Source organism: Athene cunicularia (assembly GCF_003259725.1).
Source record: "Athene cunicularia isolate RWA chromosome 13 unlocalized genomic scaffold, athCun1 chr13_part1, whole genome shotgun sequence".
Classification (NCBI taxonomy): domain Eukaryota; kingdom Metazoa; phylum Chordata; class Aves; order Strigiformes; family Strigidae; genus Athene; species Athene cunicularia.
In genome coordinates this window covers 18,168,176-18,189,780 of record NW_020799117.1, presented here as the reverse complement: position 1 = coordinate 18,189,780, position 21,605 = coordinate 18,168,176, and the positions used below count along the sequence as shown (strand labels likewise).

At 37.0% G+C, this 21,605-nt stretch overlaps 1 protein-coding gene across 1 annotated transcript in view; it reads right to left on the bottom strand.

The window, feature by feature from the left end:
- The window catches only part of RANBP17 (RAN binding protein 17), a 159,730-nt gene that overhangs the window by 23,807 nt on the left and 114,318 nt on the right, over positions 1–21,605 (bottom strand). The window contains exons 22-25 of the mRNA XM_026858174.1: positions 19,416–19,498; positions 8,894–9,108; positions 7,563–7,701; positions 805–971 (exon numbers count right to left, since the gene is read on the bottom strand). Coding sequence (XP_026713975.1) covers positions 805–971; positions 7,563–7,701; positions 8,894–9,108; positions 19,416–19,498 — 604 coding nt within the window. The remainder of the gene's footprint in view (positions 1–804; positions 972–7,562; positions 7,702–8,893; positions 9,109–19,415; positions 19,499–21,605) is intronic.

Genomic DNA, 21,605 nt, shown 5'->3' with positions numbered 1-21,605 from the left:
AGGGAAACATAAAGATGACCACACTAGTCATTTGCATTTTGTTAATAACTTTCGTTTTCGTTAAAAGCCTCCAGACCTGTGAAACACATCTCCTGAAATGGCATCTTTGCAACTGCATTAGGAATCCAGAGATTCTTGTAAATACGCATTTTCAAATAGTTTAATCAGATTTTAAGGGAATGCGGCACAGAGCAAATGTGGAGGTCCGTAGCTATGAGCATCCTGATCTCCCTGTAATGTACTTGAGCTGGGATAAACCTGATGAAGCTGGGAAGGGGAAATCTCTCCTAAGCAGTACAGCAGCCACTTCCTTTTCAGAAGCATTAGATTTAATTTCTGCTGTACTTACCTTTAACAGAAAAAATCCCACTGAGTCACCTACTGCAAAATAAAGTATTCAAATGTGATAGCATACAGCCATTCAATTTACACATTTCATTACCAAAATGTGTGGTTCAATGCCAGAATTTGTTGTTCTTCCTCCTAAAATACTTTATAGAGCTTTCCTTCTCATTTGTCTATAAATGTATTGATGATCTCACACACCTCTTTTTACAAGCAAAAATGAAACACCAAGTTTTAAGATACTGTACAGTCAAGTATAGTATATACGCTCTTCAGTATGACATAAAATATCTTCAATCTTTGGTTGTCATGAGAACACGGCTGAAGCTACTCAGGGATGCATACCAGCACAGGGAGGTTTATTCTGTTACTAAGTAGCTAATGCTGCCCCCTTGTTCACAAAAAGTCAGGAAAATTCAGAAATGTAGTAATACCCCATAGAAAAGACTGCTAATTCACCTGCTGTAGAACTTCTGGGTTCTGCTGCATGAAATGAAGCAATCTCTGTCCATCCTGTGAAATCTCTCTACACCTTAAAGTCTTCTTTCCTTCTTTAGCGAGGTGCTTGAAGAGGTAGGTGACAATGTAGTCTAAACTAGCACAACAGCTGGAGGAGACAATTGTATCTGTGTAAAAAATGAAAAGTTTTAAAAATGTTTCTGTAAAAGAATAATTAATAATGACATTTGGTAGTACTTGCAGAACTCAACTTCAATCTCTGATATTAAGCTAACTGATACACTGACAACATCTATTTTTGATACATGAGCTGACTAGCTTTGAAGACTGCTTTTATTAACATACAGCAGCCTTAAACCTTTGCTTCTGAGTAACTGGATAGCTCCAAGTACTAAAGATTCTATGAACTCCAGTGAACTTCCTTCACAACTATATGAAGGCAGCTGCCCCTCTGTGTACTGGAAACTGCAGGATGAGGGTTCATCTTTTACTGGTATTCAGTCTCATGTTCAGAAGGCTCCAGATCCCTGGAAACTAAAGTTCTGGTTTGATCTGCTTATTGAAAAGGTAAGGTTAAATCAAGTAAAGCTGCTGTCTCGGTTTTTCTCAAGTAGTATTTCACAATGTTTCTCTGTCCCAAATAGCTTACAACCAATGTCAGGTGGCAAACAATGAACAAGGGTCATTAAAGGTAGTAACAAGGGTAACTAAAGGTAGTAAAAGGGTGACCACAGAACAGCCAGTCATTTTGCTTAACAACTAATAGTTCAAGCAGGTTAAAGTACATTAAATATGGCTGGCAACAACACAACAGCAGTCAGTACCAAATACTTCATAAATGTCCCGAAAACTGAAAGTCCCGACAGCGAAGGAGGATAGTGTTGAAAAGCAGAAGCAATATCGTATCTTTACTTACTGTTTCTATAAGTAAAGGAGATTAAAAGCTTAAACCTATTTGCAGAGAAAGTATGTCTGTCTGATTTATGTAAGTTATTTTGTTGCTAGGTGTTGCCTGCTGTGCCACTGCTGTGAGAGAGGATTCTGCTCACTTCCATGCATCAGCACCATGTACTGCCCAATCTATCACCAGCGTACTGATCCCGGTTCTCATAATGCTTCTCTTGTCTTCCTCCTGCAAACAGTGGTGCACCCTTCCTCCTGCCCAGCTGCTGGCTCCTCCTGGCCTGGCACACGAGATGCTCCTTGGCCCTAAGACCAGTGGCTGTGACATGGACATTCCCAACTGTGCTGCCTCCCAGATCCAGCTCTGTGATCCTGCCCAGAGCCACATGTTTAAACAACCACCGGCTCCTCGCGATATCGACACCGACTGAAGCTCCTTCTGTACACGCAGCGGTTTAACCTGCTGGGTGTGAGGTTCAGCCCTAATTGATACTCTCTGCTATTTCAAACATCAGATCCAAATGAGTGGAGCATTTAGGACTCCATCCTGTTGCCACTGACTTCAGCTAGAACTTGACTAGGCCTTTTATAGTTCACAGTATTTATTTTAGATGGGCCACTGGAGTAAGGGATGTGTGGAGGCTGCAAAAGGAATTAAACTGTTAAAATGCTCATTCTGAGGGAAAAGGGATTAGAAGGATCCAATTAAATGTACTTTGAATTCTTTAAACTATGCTAATTTGGAGGCTTGCCAACCTTGCAGTGTTCATTTAAACACATCCCTCTAGACACTGAAGTATTTTGATCTGTGTCTGTTTAACTCCTTAAGCTCTGTGCTGATGCTATTAACCCTTCACCATCTAAAAATGAATTTTGTTCTGCTAGGCATGTTTTGAAGTGATATGAAGAAACATTTACAGGCAAAGAAGATACAAATGGTCTCCTAAGACTTGATCTTCCAAAGCAACCAGCTGACTTAGCAGCAGGAGTTGAGAGTGATCTAACAGCTCACAGAAATGAGCTGGAACATCTCAACTCTGTCTCCACTGGACCAGTGAGCTTCCTAGGACTGAATTCAACGGGGCAGGATGTTAAGACACATTGCCAGAACAAAGCTGAGTTCAAAGTTATGAGTCTTGCCAAAGTAAAGAACCACAGAATCTGGCACTCATCGTGTTCTCAACCAAAACAGTCCTGCATATAAGCTAGAAATGCAATTCATGGTGGAATTGAATCACCATCAATAACAAGTGAGAGATTTGAAAATACGTATTTCATAGGAGGGCTCTGCTGTATTTCTAAACCAGTGCTTAACTCTATTTCTTTTTAAATTGAATAATACAAAGTAAATCACTATCATCAGTTTACAAAACAGCAGTAGTTCTAAACATGCTGATACTGTACAAGTATATATTTTACATTCGACAGTAAGTGATTTTAGCAGGACAGCAGACAGGTCTATGCTATCATTTGCTCATGAGAATCTGATATGAGTGTTAAGAGCTACTTAAATTTGCCCATAACTATATATCAAATATGCTTCCCTATGCTCATTTTTCCTTTTGATTGCAAGGGTATAACAGACAGGTAGCGTCAAGCAAACTCCCCCGAATGACTCTTCTGGGCATGTGGAACCTTGTGCTGGAGCAGAATACTGTTCTCACTAAATCTCAGTGAGACAAGCCAGCCAACCAAATAAACAGAACAAACGAGCAACAAGGAGCTACCAATTCTGGACTATGGACAGAAGAAATGGGTGGAGAAGACAGAATAAAGATAGAATTATAAAAGAAACTCAGATAAAAGCTTGGAATAATCAGGAAGAATGCAGTCAAGCCATGTTTCTCACTTCTGGTCAGCTCAGCTCTATCACCTGTGAACTAATCATTTGGATCATAAAACAAGCAGGCCATGATTACAGAAAACACCAAAACCAGCTCCATGTGTGTCAGCATGGACCCAGGAACAGTTCAGTAGTTTTGTCAAACACAACTGAGCTCTCTGGACTTACTTGGTGGTGAGGTAGGTGCTGGTGGTGGGCAGAGAACAAGGATGATGACCCCGGCATCAGTCACCACCACATTCAACTAGGGCTTTTGGCTGCTTCTTCCCCAGTATGCATTCATTTCATGTTCTGGGGGCTAATTTTACATGCAATTTTTTGTTATCTGTGTGGTTTTGCCTTATTTAGGCAATTCCAATCAGCCATTTGCTCAAGTAACAGGAAGTTGAGCGTGTATGTTAGAATGGGTTATATTATTTTTAAAAAGCCAACAAAACCCCCAAACAACTTGAGGATAGCTTTTGGTCTCAACAATATGACAATAGCATGCTGAAGGGGAATTATTTTTCAACAGTTTAATGACATTGCTGAATCTCTGCATATTAAAAGATTGTTTTGGTTTTCACATAAAGGCAAGGAGATGGAGTTAAGTGTATTTTCCCTGTCCATCAATTGCTTACAGTTCAATACTGGCATTATCTGCCTTTGAGACTAAACCTGGAAAGTAAATGGATTTAGCAATTTAACATCTAAATTAGGCAGCAAGAAAGAAAAAATGTTTTACTTTTTCCTCAATGAATAGCATACTATACTATTAATCATATGAGAATTAGAAAAGCTTTGAGGAGATTAGTGACAACATGCCAGGCAGACTACATTAAAAGGCTCTGATCCACTGAGTCAGCTGTGAAAAAGCCAGGTAAACACTTTAGAAGGGAACTATTGGAGTGTTTATCCTCGCAATAAAGGCTTAGATGAGGGCTTCCATTATAGCTGATTTACAGCTAGGTGCTTCAGAAGGAATACATATTCTTTCACAGTGTTTATAAAGTGTGGAATCAAGCAAGGTATTTACAACAGAATGAACACTCCTCAGAAAAAAGGATTTAGGGAATGTTTATCCTACAGCTGACAACAATGAGAGTCTCAAATGTTTCACATACATAAAGGGAATAGAGGAAAAAAAAACCAGATACTTTTTTTTTTTCTGTGAAAGAGCAGTGATCTCCTGGTATTTAATTTTTAAAACATAAAGACAGCTATTTCATTTTTTATAAACATATCTGAAAATGACTTTTATGTTCTAATCAGTTTAAAACACAATTCCCCCTCAGATGGCTTATAGCCCTGAGTCCTACTATTCTGAGATGTTTTTGTGGCACTGATACAATTCAATGAAAAAGGCAATGCCTGGATCTACTTACCCATTTTCCAAGGGCAGAAGGATGTATGTGACCAAATAACACATAGGAAATACATTTGTATTTCTGTCTCACAATTGGTAATGTCCCAAACACCAAAATTTTTAAAGGGATATAACATTTAGAAGAACGACTCTTAAGAAAAAGCAGTGGCGGGTAACTGACTATTGAGATAATTAAGTAAATTAACAATTAGTAGCTCTAAACTGATCAAAGAATAGTTCATCTGGACATGTCATCATAACAATAGGAAGTTATTTCAGTTAACTACAGAAATAAAACTTCTTGAACACAAATAAGGAATTTAATGGCTAACATCAATATCAATTCCTGATATATGCAGTATTAAGAAACATGACATTAAGGAAAAATAATCACTTATCACTTCAAGATGAAAGGTAAAAAAGAAGCATTTTTCAGCTGACTACTCATGGAAAGTATTACTCTTAATGTCCAAGAGACATTTACAAGGATGAGGGGCTACACAGGATTTGGACAGAATCAAAATTGTTTTGGAAAGCTAGAGAATACAAGTGAAAAATGTAGGGAAAATACCAGTAGGATCCTAGGTGGTGGCAGAAAACAAATGGGACCATCCTCCAGTCCAACGTCCTGGCCAAAACAGGGTCATCATCAGACAGGTTCCTCAGGACCTTGTCCAGTATCTGGGAATCACTCCAAGGATGGAGATTCCACATCCTCTCTGGGCAATATGGAAACAGCTAGGTCTTACTGACAGATAGATTTGGCAAGTCTCAAAGACTGAAAAACTAACTGAGTTTGGAGGAATCAGAGTAAATAAAGAAAAAACTGCACATGAAAGTGATCGTAACACTTCTGATGGACTGCATCAAGCCTTCCATGAAGTCTGGTGAAATTAAAAATCTCTACACACTTTGTTTTAGTCTTCCATGTTTGTCTTTATTTTAGGTACCTTAAGGACATTAAGATGCACTGAAGGAAAGAATTGGCTAAGCAAATCTATGGATTATAAAATGTGAAAAAAAGTGAGCTATTAAAATTTTCTTGATACTTTTCTCAGCAGAATATCAGGAATTCCACCAAAAAAAAAGTCTTCTGAAAACACATCTGTGCTCCTAAAAATTAATAATTCTTCATTAATAAACACCTGGATACCTAAACCACAAAAGTTTAAAGCTAAAATTGGAAATACATACTTTATTACTCCTCCTCCCCGCATGAGAGATCAACACTTTTTAGAGGGGAAAATAAACATAACACATGAAAGCTGAAGTTTATATAGCTTTTACATTTTCTTCTCTCTTTTACATTAATTCAAATTTGATTTCAAAGAAATTACTAAAGTAAACCTGGTTTGGTAGCGAATTATCAAAAGGAATATAACAAATATCTCAAATGGAAGAGATGTAATGTGAAGTGATAACAGAACAGGAACAGGACTTGCTAAACTGGTAGCTGTCAGTCAAGCTAATGTTCAGTACAATATATCCATTCGCAAATGATCAACAGGCAGACTCCCAGCAGAACCAGCCTATAGGCAGAAACTGCTGCACCATCATTACAGGTGACAAAGCACTCAAAATATCCGAGAGAAGATGGATTTCAGCATTATATAATAAAATGACCTGAATATTTTACTACTGTTGCTTAGCTATTCACTACCCATTTTCTCTCTAAGAGTGGTTCCCCTCCTGCAGCAAAAACTGCTGAATGTGTTTAACATAGCAAATGCCTTGTGAGTCTCAGTGCATTCATGCATTCCTGTGGGGTTTGACTGACACTTGGCGGTAATGAGAAACACCAGCTATTATAGAGTAACATCTACACACACTTAACATTGCAAATTCCTATTTTTTTTTCCTTAATAACCACCCCAATCAATAAATATGACTGTAAGGTTTTGAACAGCTTCTCAGTCAAAAACTATATAAATGCATGGTATTCCTAGGTGATCAGAATGTAACTGCATGATTTATTTTTTCTTCTCCTAAATGCTCAGTTTCCTTCTTCATATTCCAAATGACTCTAGGCTGCCAACCCTCCCTCCTCCTCCTCACCCAAACCCCCAGTGTTTGGACAGTCATCTGGTTAAAAAGCATATATAAACCATGCAAGAGAATGAAAAGAATTACCGTCAGACTGCTGTACTTTTATCGTTACTGCAAGTATGATTCTGTTGCACTGATTCTCCTCTAAAGTGTATTCAGGAAGTACTGAATAACTAGTTTCTTTTTTTCATGGATAGATACCTTTAAATTTCTCAAATTATATCACAGCTGTGCAAAACAAGCATTATTTATACAGCAGCTATGTTGATCAAATAAAAACAAAACCCCACAGATTCCAGTACACGTATTAATACATTTTACTTCTGAATAACAAATGCATGAATTTTCACTACAATCCTAGTGGAGGCACATGAAGAATTTTAACAATTCTGGCTTGTAAGAAAAGACAATTTAAAAACAGTATCTCTAAACCTACACATTAGCTGTTTAAAAGAACTTAGCTCCATTAACTGAAAGTCTCCATTCTTAAAATGTTCAAAACCCAGCATCTTCCACTGTCACATGATATTATTTTAAGTAACAAATGAACACGTTTCTTTGAAAATCCTAAAGAGCTGAATTCTTGAATTCTTTCTTTATCTGAGTGTAAGTAATTCTTACCTACTGCAGTAAGTCCTTCAGATATTGAGGTAAGAATATAGATTAGGACACGAGGTTCTAAACTGGTAATGAAACTCATATGATCCTGGGTCAGACATTCCAAAAGCGGGTAATAAGACTGGCTTAGTTTTCGATATTGCTGAAAAAGAGAGTACACATTCACAGCAAATACAGATATTACCACTGACTAATATTAACAATATTAACAGATGATGGAAGAATGATCTTAAAGTTTTTATGATGTGATAAATTCTAATTTAGCCATTAAGTCAGAATACTTATAGAGACAAAATATTTTCTTGTCTTCAGTAGATTTCAACTTTTCAAATTTACCATAGGATATAAATTTGCTATTAGTTTAAAATAAGCTCAGGATACCACAATAACACTACCATGCTTTGCCATTCTACACAGCTATCAGTCTAGTAAAAGTAGTATAGTGTTCTGTCCAGGGTGTCAGTTCAACAGGACTACAGCTCATATCTTACCTTCTGCAGGAAATCTTATTAAAATTTATCACAGATTCCCCCAAATCATCTCAGAGATGGAGTTTATTTTTGTGCTTAAGTGAAGTCCTACAACAGGCTCTGCACAGGCAAAGGCACTTGCTTGAACCCATTGGCCCAATCAGCATCTTACTCTTACAGACTCTTATTTAGGGCATTAATTTCTGGATGGATAGGAATGTGACAAATATGCACACTTACTATACGACCAATACACCAGTTTTAACTGACAGAACCTTTTCAGTTCCAAGGACTTTCTTTATGTGGCAATCATAAATCTGGGTATTAACCATCTTTAACTATCTCAAATTTGTCCCTTCCTGTAAGAAAATGACAGTTCTGAACTTAAGTGTCACGAAGAAAATGTCACAGTTCAAATTTAGGCTGATAGTGCACAAGATCTGTTGTCTTCCCACAGAGAAGTGGGAACATGGTGTACTTTGAAATTAAAGTTTCAAATTTTATGACGAATACATAGTGACAATTTACAGATTGAAACTAATTGCAGAGTGGCTGAGTATGTGATGATGTTTTATAGTGCATGCAGGCAACCTAAATGGGTTTGCAAGTTCAGAAAGTAAAAAAAATTTCCATTTCTCTCTTTTGTGACAAGCCTAGTGAAAATTCTGGAAAAGCTCCCATTTTGCACGGCAGTTCAGACATACCTGTATTTTAGATGTCACTATATAAATAAATTCAAGTAACTGAACTGAAAACTGCATTAGAGCTGTTCTAGATCCCTCTGTCTCATTATAACAATACAAAGCCTGTGGTGCTGTTATTTCATATTTCACGTAAAGACTCCCAAGATGAGTAATTGCTTACTAGCAAGTCACTGTGGGATACTGAAAGCAGCATTTTGACAAAGGCCTGAAGTACATTGTCAAAGTGGTTGTCCCCGTACAACTTGAAGACGCCAAAGCTGACATAATTTCCACATAAGGCAGATTTGAGTGCAGAGTAACAGATGGAAATGCCCTTGAGTTTCAACGGATAAACCTGATCTTTTGACAAAGTCCCAAGAGAGAGGATCTGATTACCTGTTTTCATAAAAAGAAAGAAAGAAAGAAAGAAAGAAACTTATATAAGCAGCTGCAAATCTAAAATATTTTGATGGCACTATCTAAACTTATTTTTTGTCTTTATTTTCATTATTATTTGGAAGTAAAATTGTTTCTGCATTTGATGTAAAAGATTTGTTAAGTCAGCATGACTAGAGCTTAAAAGCCACTAAGGAATTAGTATGCAAATTTTAAAATATAAGCTATGGAATTCCTGTCACTGATACCCAGCCAGACCACGACTTGGTCTAACAGCATGAATTCCTTAATCTGAACAGAGTTGCAACAGAGTTGGTTTTATAGTTCCTCATGCTGCAGCAAAGCCTGGTTTTGATCCATTACCATGACAGTCTCTTGGGATGGTTGCTGATGTATACACGCACTAAATATATCCCTCAGAAAACAAGTATGTCCATTACAAAAGCCTCTATTTTACCAGTCACAGATGGGAATGACTTTTTAATTAAACTTTATGTTTATAATGTAAAAATAACAGCTAACGGTAAATATTTGCTGTTGCTATTAACAGGCAATAGTGACTTCTGGATCCACTGTGCAGCAGTGCAGTAGATCCTGCTGCAATCCTCTATAAATGTAATTATTCACAAGGTCTCATTATCAAGTTTTCTAGGTATCGTGTAATAATTTAATGCTCATCTTCACAGCACCCGAGTTAGTTTGTCTTCATGACAGTTTTTTTTAAACCTGAAGTAATTAATGAAAGTGAGCTAAAACTGTACAATGAACACAGCTAAGATCAAGTATTTCAGTTCTAACACAAAGTAGCTTGACTAGATTGACCCCCTCTGACACTGACAAGCTTGGCCTGCACAAAAACCAAGTGCCAGGTCTCCACTTTACTACTACTCATTGTTCTTGGCAATTTTAAATAGAGGAAAATAACGCAAAACTGTACATTTTTTTAAAGTATTCCTACAAACAAAAGCACAATAGTTTACACATCAGATGCTCATCTTGACTGCTTTCAGTGTCTTAGTTGTCATAGCTGTGATGACAACTTAGAATTATAGAATCATTTAGGTTGAAAAAGACCTTTAAGATCATAGAATCCAACTGTTAACCTAGCACTGCCAAGTCCACCACTAAACCATGTCCCTAAGCACCACATCTGCACATCTTTTAAATACCACCAGGGATGGTGGGTGACTCAACCACCACCCTGGGCAGCCAGGGGTAGTTGTAGAGAGCAGTAAGGTCTCTGTTGAGCCTCCTTTCCTCCAGGCTGAACACCCCCAGTTCCCTCGCTCTAGACCCTTCACCAGCTTTGCTGCTCTTTGGACACGCTCCAGCTCCTCAATGTCTGTCTTGTAGTGAGGGGCCCAAAACCGAACTCAGTATTCGAGGTGTGGCCGCTCCAGTGCTGAGTACAAGGATCCAGATCACTAGATCATTTCCCTAGTCCTGGGGGCCACACTATTTCTGATCCAAGCCAGCATGCCATTGGCCTTCTTTGTCAACTTGGATCAAGGAGCAATGAACAAACTGGACATTAACTATTCACAACTCCAAACATTACCAGTTGAGAGACGCAGTTATGACAGCTCAGTTTTATTTTTATAATAGGCAATTAAAAATGCCCCTAAAAACTTCCCCGAGATGACAGATCTTATAGATTGCATAGTACTGTTTAATACATATTGAGGCCTAGTATTAATCTGGGTCTGTCTCTACACAGCTCTCCTTTCTACCCACACAAATTTACCCTTGCAAATCATATACTTGCCTTACTTTAATTCTTTCTCTTAATGCTATTGATTACTGACAACCAGGAATTGACATCATACAATTAGTAAAATGAGGAGGAAAACCCTATTTCTAAACACCCAGTGCATCAAAGTATCACCCATTTGGTATCACTTGATGCAAAGAGAAAAAGGCAGAAGTTTTTGTTTAAACATTAATGTTGTTCACCACTTCTAGCAACTACAAGGCAATTTATCCATCAAGTTGTAAAGGAAAAGTAGATTTACAAAGAAGACTGGGAGTATGATCAGGGATTGCTTAGAAGTAGTAACTCGGGTCTGTAAGAAGCCAGAATGGCATCACTAGAATTATGGAAGGGAGAAGAAGTATCAAATACTTCACTAGGAAAGACGGTCACTTACAGTCAAAATCAGACCCTTTTATAAAAAAAAAACAACCAAAAAAAACCCAACAAAAAACCACCGAAACAGAATGGTTTTGATACTGTAAATGGTCACATGAGCACCTCTACCACCCCAAATGCTGTAGTTATGAACACAGTGTAACTGGGGAAAAGGGTACAATGCCAGTGAATGCTCCTGCATGGAAATTAATTTCAAATGGTATTAAATCTCTGTTATACTAAAAATTGCCAGTATCCAAAAAGTCCTCTTTGAAAAGTAAAACATAGAAGAAAAAGAATAATGTCTTCTAGTGTACCTGGATATTCATTTGTTGTAATACTTTACATTGCTAAGAAATTACATTTACATAAAATTAAAGATGAACTCCATTTAGCTTCCTACAGTGCCCCATTTAAGAAATTCCAGCCCAGTCATCTTAACTAGCATTAATCTTTTTGACAAGACCTAGTCTAGTTACTGAGAAGTTACTGAGAAGATCAGTGAATTTCAAATCCTATGGAAAAAAACCCCCAAAAAACAAAATACAGAATTTTGTCTGTCTGTGAAATAGAGTGGTAAGACACACACTATTTTTGAAAGCCACTATGTAAATAGTATATAATTCTTATGGCAAAAACAAGACATAAAGGTAAGCGCCCTGTAAACTAACCTTATATGGTCTTCTCCACTATTAAATTCTCTGATGAAAATCTCTATTTCAATAATGCAAATATATATCTGGCTTCAGAAATAATCCAAGACAAAGTTCTGGATCCAAGAAAATAACAGCCTGAGTTTCTAACTGAGCTGTTCAACCACTGCATTGCGCAGTCCTAGGTCCTTGAAGTACTTGGTGTAATATGGAACAACAGATGGAAAGAGCTTAGTAGTAGTAGTAGTTGTCAACAAGGCAATTAAGTAATATGAAAATTAATTGAAAGTCAATGGAAAAAACAGATGATGAGGAAAGAAGTTGGAAAAACCCTAGGAATCCCTTAGCCTGGGGACATGAATTCTAGGAGGTACCCACTAGTGTTGATGTTCTATCATTTTTATTGCTTCACATAAAAAAATCACCCTGTAATTAATACTTTAAATCCACTGATCAGCATAAAGCATTCACTATAGAAAGGCACAACCTCGCTGCCTCACCCAGGCAGGCATGGCAAAAGAGGAATTCGACGCCTATCTCTTCTAATGAAAACACTGTGAAGAATTTGGGTCTAGTGCAGGATTAAAAGCTGCTTTTTGCAAGTGACATAGTCCACAGAGAACTGTTCTGTGTTCATGGACTCATTTTGAAAGGTCCTAAGAGTGGGAACAGTTGATTTCAAATTAGCAGCAGAGGTGAAAGACCACACCGTGCCTGTTACCACTGCCCCAAGCCATCAGCCTATGATTCAAGGGATGCAGTGCTAGAACAAAGACTAGTGTTTTAGCATTAGTTATTGAAAAAAAATGAAGTACGGTGCTATGCCTGACTAGATAAAAAAAGAATGATCTACTTGTAACATTTAGCAGGAGCTTCAGGGGAATATTTTTACACACCATGGATACTACTGAACATAAACTAATTTACTGAGGTACTTGGAATCGGGTCAAGAACAACTCCTCAGCTACTGAGGATATGCTTACATTTATAATCCCTGTAGTGGAGGACCAAAATACAATTTTATAAACTCCTATTGTTAAAAGAAACAATTTAAAGAAATTAAATCAACATAAAAGTGACCTTTGACATGCTGAGTTTAAAAATTGTGTTTGAAATTCATAGCTCCTGTCAAAATGAAAACTCTGCAGAGACTAATCAGTGAAGTTTCAGTGTTACTACTGAGTTAAAAATCAAATGAAAAAAATCCAACTTGCACCAATTCCTTCTTAATGTGGGAGAAATTGTATCACACCATCTTAAAATATACTTTCAAAATTCTCAATAATTTCCTTTAATACAACTTTTTGCTCTGCATTTGACAGCAACGTCACTTACAAAAATTATCAACTCTCTGAGCCTCAGAGGCGATACAAAATTCTGACATGAATAAGAAAAGGATTTTAAAGGTACTGGGTGAAATTGCTAGATAAGGAAATTAGGGCTGGAATTTGGCTTACAAATTAAGCATTTCATTACTGCAAGACTCCTTAGTACATAAACAAAGGAGTTGGAAGAAAAAAGTGTGTGTATGCAGAGAGGGAATACAAAGCCAGCAAAAACCCAAACTGGGATGCTCTGACTGAAGATAACATCACCATGCCTCAGAATCCCAGAGGCAATATGCACCAGAGCTCTTTGCACAGCTCATTCCCTCACTCCCTCCTAGATGCGGGAGCATGTCAGGACAGGCAGCTTCCCTTTCAGTTCTTCTCCTTAATTGCTTTTACAGTAGAAGCTATAATACAAAAATGATTTCCTTATGGCTGAGTTTCATTTAAAAGCAGGGCTTGTTCTAGATTTCAGTCCAATAAGCACTCTGTATAATAATACAACTAAATCATGTTTTAACATGTGTGAATTAGATGAAGATAAAAAAAGACTTTGGTGAGATTAAACAAAGGTTGTGAAAATTTATCACATTTATAGAGAAAAAGTGTTTTTTGCCTTTTCCCCTTTCCTATTTTTATTATTCACCACTGCCCCATAAAGACGGTTTTGAATGTATGCTTTCCAGGCATTCGGAATGCTAGGGCAGTATAAAGAAGTGGCCATATGCAGAAAACGAAAAGGAAAACATGAATTATAAAGATGAGAGCAAGCTTCAAAACCTGACTTTTTTAAAGCTTCCACAATAACAAAACATGCATAAAACGTCTCAAATCAGCACAATAAGCATGCACAGTACCAAGATAAATTTGCCAAAAGAAACCAATTATGAAATCTGAGTCAGTAATGAAGAGCAATATATTCTGGAACCACTATCATAAAAGAAAGGAGAGCAGACCAATGGCAATTGAGACCAGTGAACACTCCACTTTTAAGCTAAGCTGCTGATTAGAAATACCTGCTATACAGTACAGATCAGTTTAACCAAAATTTTGAAGAAGAACTGTTATCTTATGAAGTTGCTGGCACTGAATGGATTACCACACTAAGTTTTGAAATACATGCTCGGGAAGCAATTTAAAGCTCATTAGAAATAATTGTGTCTGGCTACTGGAAAATGTGGTAAAATTTAATCCACATCCAAATGCTACCTGGGCTGTGAGAACAGGAAATTGTTTTGTGCTACTGTGGCTAACCTCATTGCTGACCTTGAGCAGTAACTGCTACAACAGCCGAAAGCTGAAGCAAAATTAAAAACTTACATCAAAGTATATCATGACAGAATGTAGATAAATAAAACCAGCATATTGAAAATATTATTTTTATGTCAGTCTCCTATAATGAAAGGGAAGCGGTTTACTAAAATGTAAAGAAACCACAAAACAAAAATAGATGGTCCCAAGATGCATTGAAACATCCTTCCTGTACAACCTGGGAGTTCAAAAACACATAGTAAGGAGACTTGTACATACAGAATTAAAAGTGAAATATATTGGGGATGAAGAATGGTGGACTACACTATTCCAACTCCTTTCAATTTTCTCCTCTCAGTTGTTTATTTTAAATCACTCTATCACTCAGACCGGCTTTAGTCATAATGGACAAGACACAACACCCCTTGCCAAACAGCTGCAGAGTCCTAACAAGGATAATTGACTATCTAAGTGCTTTTTGCATCCTGCGCGAGGCTTTACATCTTCTGAACATATAGCATTTGTACTGACATCTTAGAATTGTCTTCAGCACTGTATCGGTATCAGTGATAACTGAGCAGAAAGACAGGACACACTAGTACTATCCTAATCACAAAGCTGGATCCGTTAAGCAGAATTAAACACTTGCTAAAGTGACAATTTTCAAAACTACGAAGAATTAATAATTTAAGTTTTATTCACTGACAACTGAAGACGTTTAGCATATCTTAAAAACTTGGGGTTTTTTTGTGCTTTGCACTCAAACATATGAAATCACTATATGTCAGTCTAGAGGAGAAAGGAGTATATGCTTTAGTCTAGAATTACAGAGATTTTTGCATCCATACTCACAAGCATTCACACATTCACACTCCAGAAACACAATTCTACCTTCTTCTTTTCCCTTTTAATTTTAGCCCAAGCATGGATCTTACCGTACATAGAGACAATAAATGGAGGTACCACTCAGACATAAACGGACATCACAAACTTTGGCGAAACTGAAGACAGAAAGTAGTATGATAGGTTACCAAATGTTTGTTTCGAAGTTATTTCCACGTGAAAAACAGCACACGATTTACACAAAACAAATCCGCATGTAAATTCTAGATTATTTTCATCACCTGAAGAAGGCCGTTTCTGCAAGTATCTGTGTGTTATCCAAAACTGCTTTGATGAGTGTAGTCCAGACTTAGGAAAAATCAACATTATGTCAATAATCACCAGTACACTGTGCTTTGATGCTGGTGAGAAGAATCACCTGATGCCACCTCACTTCACTTACTAATTCCTTGTCTAAGTGTTGACACCTCAGAGATGTATTTTAGATCACATTTTTATGTACCTATAGGTTTATATAGCAAAAAGACTACCAGTGGACCTAAATTATAACTGAAAAATTTCATGTTTAATTTGGTGCAGGTAAAATTTCTGAAAATAATAATTTTACTAGTATTTTCTGTATATCATTACATGTGAGAGAGAAGGAGGAAAAATCCCGTTCTAAAACAAATTTAAATTTCACTGGTCAGTGGAAATACAATACAATTAAACCATATTTTCATTTATCATCTATACGTTTTATTCTTCTAAGAAAGAGGTGCAACCATGCTAGGCTACACTGTCTGCAGTCTATCCTTCCCTGGAGAGCTGCTGAGCTATGGGAAGGAAACTCTCACTGTCAAGGGCACGGCAAGGAGGAGAGGTGAGAGGTAATGAGCTGAGTTGGAAGCCTGGTGTTCAAATGGGGATTGCCAAGAGCAGCAAGCACAGCCAGGTCTCCAGGTGATGGAAAGAGCAACTTCTCAGGGATGAGATGAGGCCGGGCAGAGTTTATGGCAGCCCACTCAATCAGTGGATTAACTGAAACCAAGACTGAAAGGAAGGATCTTCCCACAAGGATAGTGTGATGAAAGAAAGAATGTTTGCTTCTATTTTCCCCCTCTGTCTCATGTCATCACTTTGTGTTTCTTTCAGTTTAAAAAGGCAATTATTATAGTATAGATTTCAATCAAATCTATCTTGAGTTTCAAGTGTCTTTTTGATCAACTCTGAGGAGCTCACTATAAGCTGCAGGCATATACAAGAGGTTTGGCTGACTTGGTAAGATAAATGAGCATATACTGTCGTCATCTCTTGACATTTACTATGTGTCTTTTTTTTTTCTCTAATGCTTCAGCTATAAAACCAGGCTGAATGTGAGGATCTCAACTATTTTCAGGATTTTAAGTTACTTGTAGTAATAGTACAGCAGAAAACTTGAAAACCAAACCTAAGGATTAGAAGACATGCATGTATTCATTAAGTGAATCACACAATTTTTAAGAATGTGGGGCTGAAAACACTGCTCAAGAGCACCAAAGTGAATTTTTTTATCATCACTTGGTTTATTTGTTTATTTTTCCCTAGATGGCTGCCAAGATTACATGTGCTTAACTACAAATACACTTTAAAAAAAGTCATAGAGTATTAGGGATTAAAGTTTTCCTCAAAAGCACAATTATTAATATTTTCAGGAAGGCATGTGAAATTAATGCAAAATCCCTTAATATCAATATTTTAATAGGAATTTCTATATTGAAAAGACCACACGTAACTGAAGTAATGAAACCTTACAACGCATTTCCAGAAGAGTTATATCTTTCCATACACTGGAGTGGAAATCTCATAAACTAGTAATTGGTGATAAAAGCTAAAAATGTTAACAGCAATTATTCAAAGCTGATTAATTGTAGTATCTTGAAATACTTATAGTGGGCAGTAAAACTTTCCTAGACTGTAAGCTACTGACCACTTCAGAAATAGCTGTAGCACTCTAAAATAGTGCTAATCTAGGATGTTTATTACAGTGCCCACAGCTGAGCCACGGTGATGGCCAGGCCAGTGCTGCCCATCTGTGCCAGTGCAAAGCCAGCTGGATTATTTGAAATCTCTGCTCTAAGTGCCCAGTTCAGCCGACTGCACTGGGAGGTCTTTCATGTTGACTTTGCAGTGAGTCCAGTTCTGGAACAAATATTGGCAATCATTCACAAAAAAAGAAAACCCAAACAATTAATCTAAATGTCACACCTAAGTGGTGGAAAGATCACTGATGAGACCCTTTCAGACACTGCTGATAATAGGAATGTGTTTTAATAGCAAAACAAACAAAAAACCCCCTATACATATATTGAGTGGAGGCATTCTTTCCTCCACTTTAAGTTGATAGTGATTTAAAATTTTTCTTTTGGAGGACATTGAGAATAGTTCTTCTCTTAAACGTGAGTTGAATAAAATGTCATCCTTTCATAGAAAAACAGTTATGAAAGACACAAAAGAGAAGTGGGAGAGAAAGCTCTTATGGTCATTTCGCTTTCTATGGCACACATCCTCAGACAGATGCCACAAATCCCTAAGTATCTTTCACATAATTTTGACTTCAGCAGGCATTATGGCTCTACTGCTTAGTTTTAAATCTTATATCTTCACTGTCTTGAAATTTCCTTTTACGTTGCATGATTAAATTCTAGTACAAGCTAGAAAACGTCTGGTCTTTATGGGCAAGATCTACCAACAATTTAGGGCTGAGAATTTTATGAACTTCACATAGACACCATAAAATCTGCAACTGAAAGCAAAAGGTTTCTTTAGACTGTTTTTTAGGCATGAATTAGGAATGAAGCAGGTTGTAACCAACTAGTGTGGTTTACTCAGCAAGATTTAGAAACTTGATGCCAACAACTGAGATTAATGGATGCCCGATAATATGGTAATAATTTTTTTGTAAGTGCAGAAAGAATGGGTAAAGGCTAACTGAAATTTAAAAAAGAAAAAATTTTAAAAGGGAAATATGACCTCAATGGGATCAGGTACCATAAGACAAGTAGGGCTGAAGCATCATCACGACTACATCTGACTTTTTTAATTATCAGAAGAAAGCTTACCACAATTAACTACAAATGCTAACACAATTAGAGTAGTAAAATCTAAAAGTTTATCTTTTCAAACACAGAAAACCTTATTTTTATGTTGCTAAATCATTCTTACAAATTTACGGAAGAGCAGAGCTGAAAAAATGTGCTAGCTTACTACATAGTATTTGAAAAAGAAAAACAGAAAAATTATTTTTCAAGGAGTGAGAGTTACTTGGGTGTAATTTTTTGTTGTAAGTAAATCCTTTATGCGTTCTACATATACTGTTTCTATGCCCTACAGATCAAATGCAGAATTACATTTGAAGTTTTTTTATACTGGCAGACATGTAACACACAGTTTCCAGACCCAAACAGCAACCTGAATGCAGTAAAAGCAAATTTGATGCAATAATTTCCTTTCTTTAAAAGAAACAGGGCATTTATGGCTCTTCCTGTTTACACAAACCACAAATGAGGCTGCTCTTACAAAAACTTGGTAACGTTCCTTTCAAAATATTTAGAAAGCAGAAGTGTAAGCTACAAAGTTAGCTGGAGTGTAATATAAACTGCTGGTGTCAAAGACCTGTTGCAGTGGCATGCATGAGTGGGAGTAGTAAAATGGAGCAACTTATTATAAACACTTTGAATAGTGCTCTAGGGTAAAGCTGTTATGGTCCTATTATGTTTTGGAACTGCTGGAATATAATTTGAATACATAAAATCAACCCACATCTATCAATCAGTAGCCTAGATCAAACACCTCATAAGTATTTGTCTTTGCTGAAATACATTTACAGTTGCTAGAAGACAGGCATTCAAGTCAAAAAAGAGACACAAGTAACAAAGCTCCCTGATCCACAGACAGTAAATAAGCTCCAAAGGCCTGCCATGTAAACTCTGTATTTTACAGAGGGATGATACCGGCTGTAGCGCATTACAGTCCTGCTATGTGTTCCACAAATCCATCACTGCTCAGCAACATGAACTAACACATTTTTATATCACAGGACAGGCACAGAATTACACTGCAGAGGAAACATTAATTAATACCTACCATATGTACAAATCATTTTACTAGCTTCTCTGAAGAGAAGAATTCCATTCGGAGATGATACATCAAAGTTTAAACGTTGTGATCTAAAAAACAGCAAAAATCTTCAGAAAACTGCAATAGATTCATTTCTACAACAAAAAAAAAAAAATGCTAATTACAGAGTACAATTATTTGATAAACTAATTCTAGCTTTGAGTCCATTGATATACTCTCTAGTTATGTCCACATGTTGCCAAAGAACAATCCTATGACAAAACAATGTTAACCAGAAAAGGCGACCAGACAATACATACACAGCTTTCAGTGACCAGTGAACATCCTGTGTCCCTATACAGTTCAGAAGAATGATACAAAGATTCCACAACCCAAGCAGTTAAGGTAACTTTTACCCTGCTTCTGCATCTATATAGCCTTTAAAAATAAACTAATCCCCACTGAGTTATTCTGCTACATAAAATCTGTGGCAATCACAAGCCAGTTCTACACGTATATTTTGTAACAAATGCTTTTGATGAACATTCAGACCTGACGAAGATTGCACCATATTGTCTTCCCTGATGCTCAGGTATTACCAAAGTCAACAAGAACGACTTTGTTCACGATCTGGAAAAGCAATAATCCTTGCCAAAGCCCCTGTTGCATCTTTCCATTCTGTCCGTGTGATAAAGAAGCCTAAATCCTAGTTTATGCCTCGTGAAAACCATTAAGCACTTGAAAGTTAATTTTGTATACAGATAACTTTAGCAAAACTTACCCTTTGTGTTTATTTGGACAGAAAGGGAAAGGAGTCATCACTGAGTGATGTAAACCACGGTATCCCCTGGCTGTCCTATTTGGTAGTCAACTACTTTTGATCAGACCTGGGGTCCTTGTATCACCCCTATCACAGAGACAGTAGTATCTTTCTTTGATGCAAGTCTGAGTTTTCGTTGTCTGAGTCCCTGTTTGCACAGTCCTTTCGTGCAAACTCTGGAGTAAATCTCAGTGTTTATAAATGAATAAAACGTGCCTTGAAATCACGTGTGTATTCCATATGCACAAAATGCTAATGGCTGGCAGAAACAAAAAAAATCAAAGCCAGCACATCACCTCAGTATCAGAGTGGCATAATGCAAAATCTGATACTCCGTAACATATTTTAACCATGTCAAAGTATATTGTATAATGCATTCTAACCTGTAAAAGCTAATGCAGTACACAACTCGTGAAAAAAAATACCATCCCAGATGATGTTTTCTAAAGGGAACAAAGCAGATTTTCTGAATAGCAATAGGTAGAAGAATAACATGAATATGGAAAGTAGCTTGAAGAGCTGTCTTTTGCATAGGATTTATTGTTCCAGTTCCTCTTTGCTTTTGTTTACCATTATTAGAGTTCTGTGGTTTTGCTGTAACAATCTCCTCCTTGAAATAAGTTGCAGCACTATTAGTGTATACTGCTCGTGCATTGCAGCCTGAATAAAAATAGGTTAAACAATTTATTATACTACTACCAGGATAAAAGATGTAATTAGCCCACACAAACCAAAGAGGGAGTCACAGCAAGCAAGTCAACACAAACAAGAAACAGGGAACTTTGCTTTAAGACTTGTGTAGCCATTCAGGGATTAAGGGCACATCATACACACTAGCGTTTGACTTGGAGACAGTTCTGAATGTTAAGGCAACAATTTCCTGTCATTAAACGAAATTTTTTTTCTCTAATTTCAAGTATTTCAACTTTTTTCCTTGTAAGTTTGACTTGCAAGGCAAAATGAGAAATTATGAGAACACATACTGCTTTGCTACAAACTCTAATTACTTTGGTCATGAAGATACCCAGCACAGAGACTTTAACTATCAATTTTTCATTTAAAGATCTTTTTTTCCTTTGGGCAATACACTAAATATTTCCACGTGCAATGATAATTTCCCCAAATAAATTGTTCTATTACTTGTGGTAAAACAGGAATTTCATTCTAACTACTGCAATGTCAAGTACTGAAATCACCTCCCAGAATCATTCTGAGGCCTTTCTGGTTAGCCCACAGAGAAGACTTTAGGTGTGGGAAAAGTTACCTATTTGTAAGTTACCTAACAGTTAACCTAAAGTTACCTGTTGATCATAAATATTGCTACATCAGATACCATTCTTTCCTATTTTGGCTGGAAGACTTGAGTTGCAAAAGAAGCTGTAAAGGGAGTTGTGGTT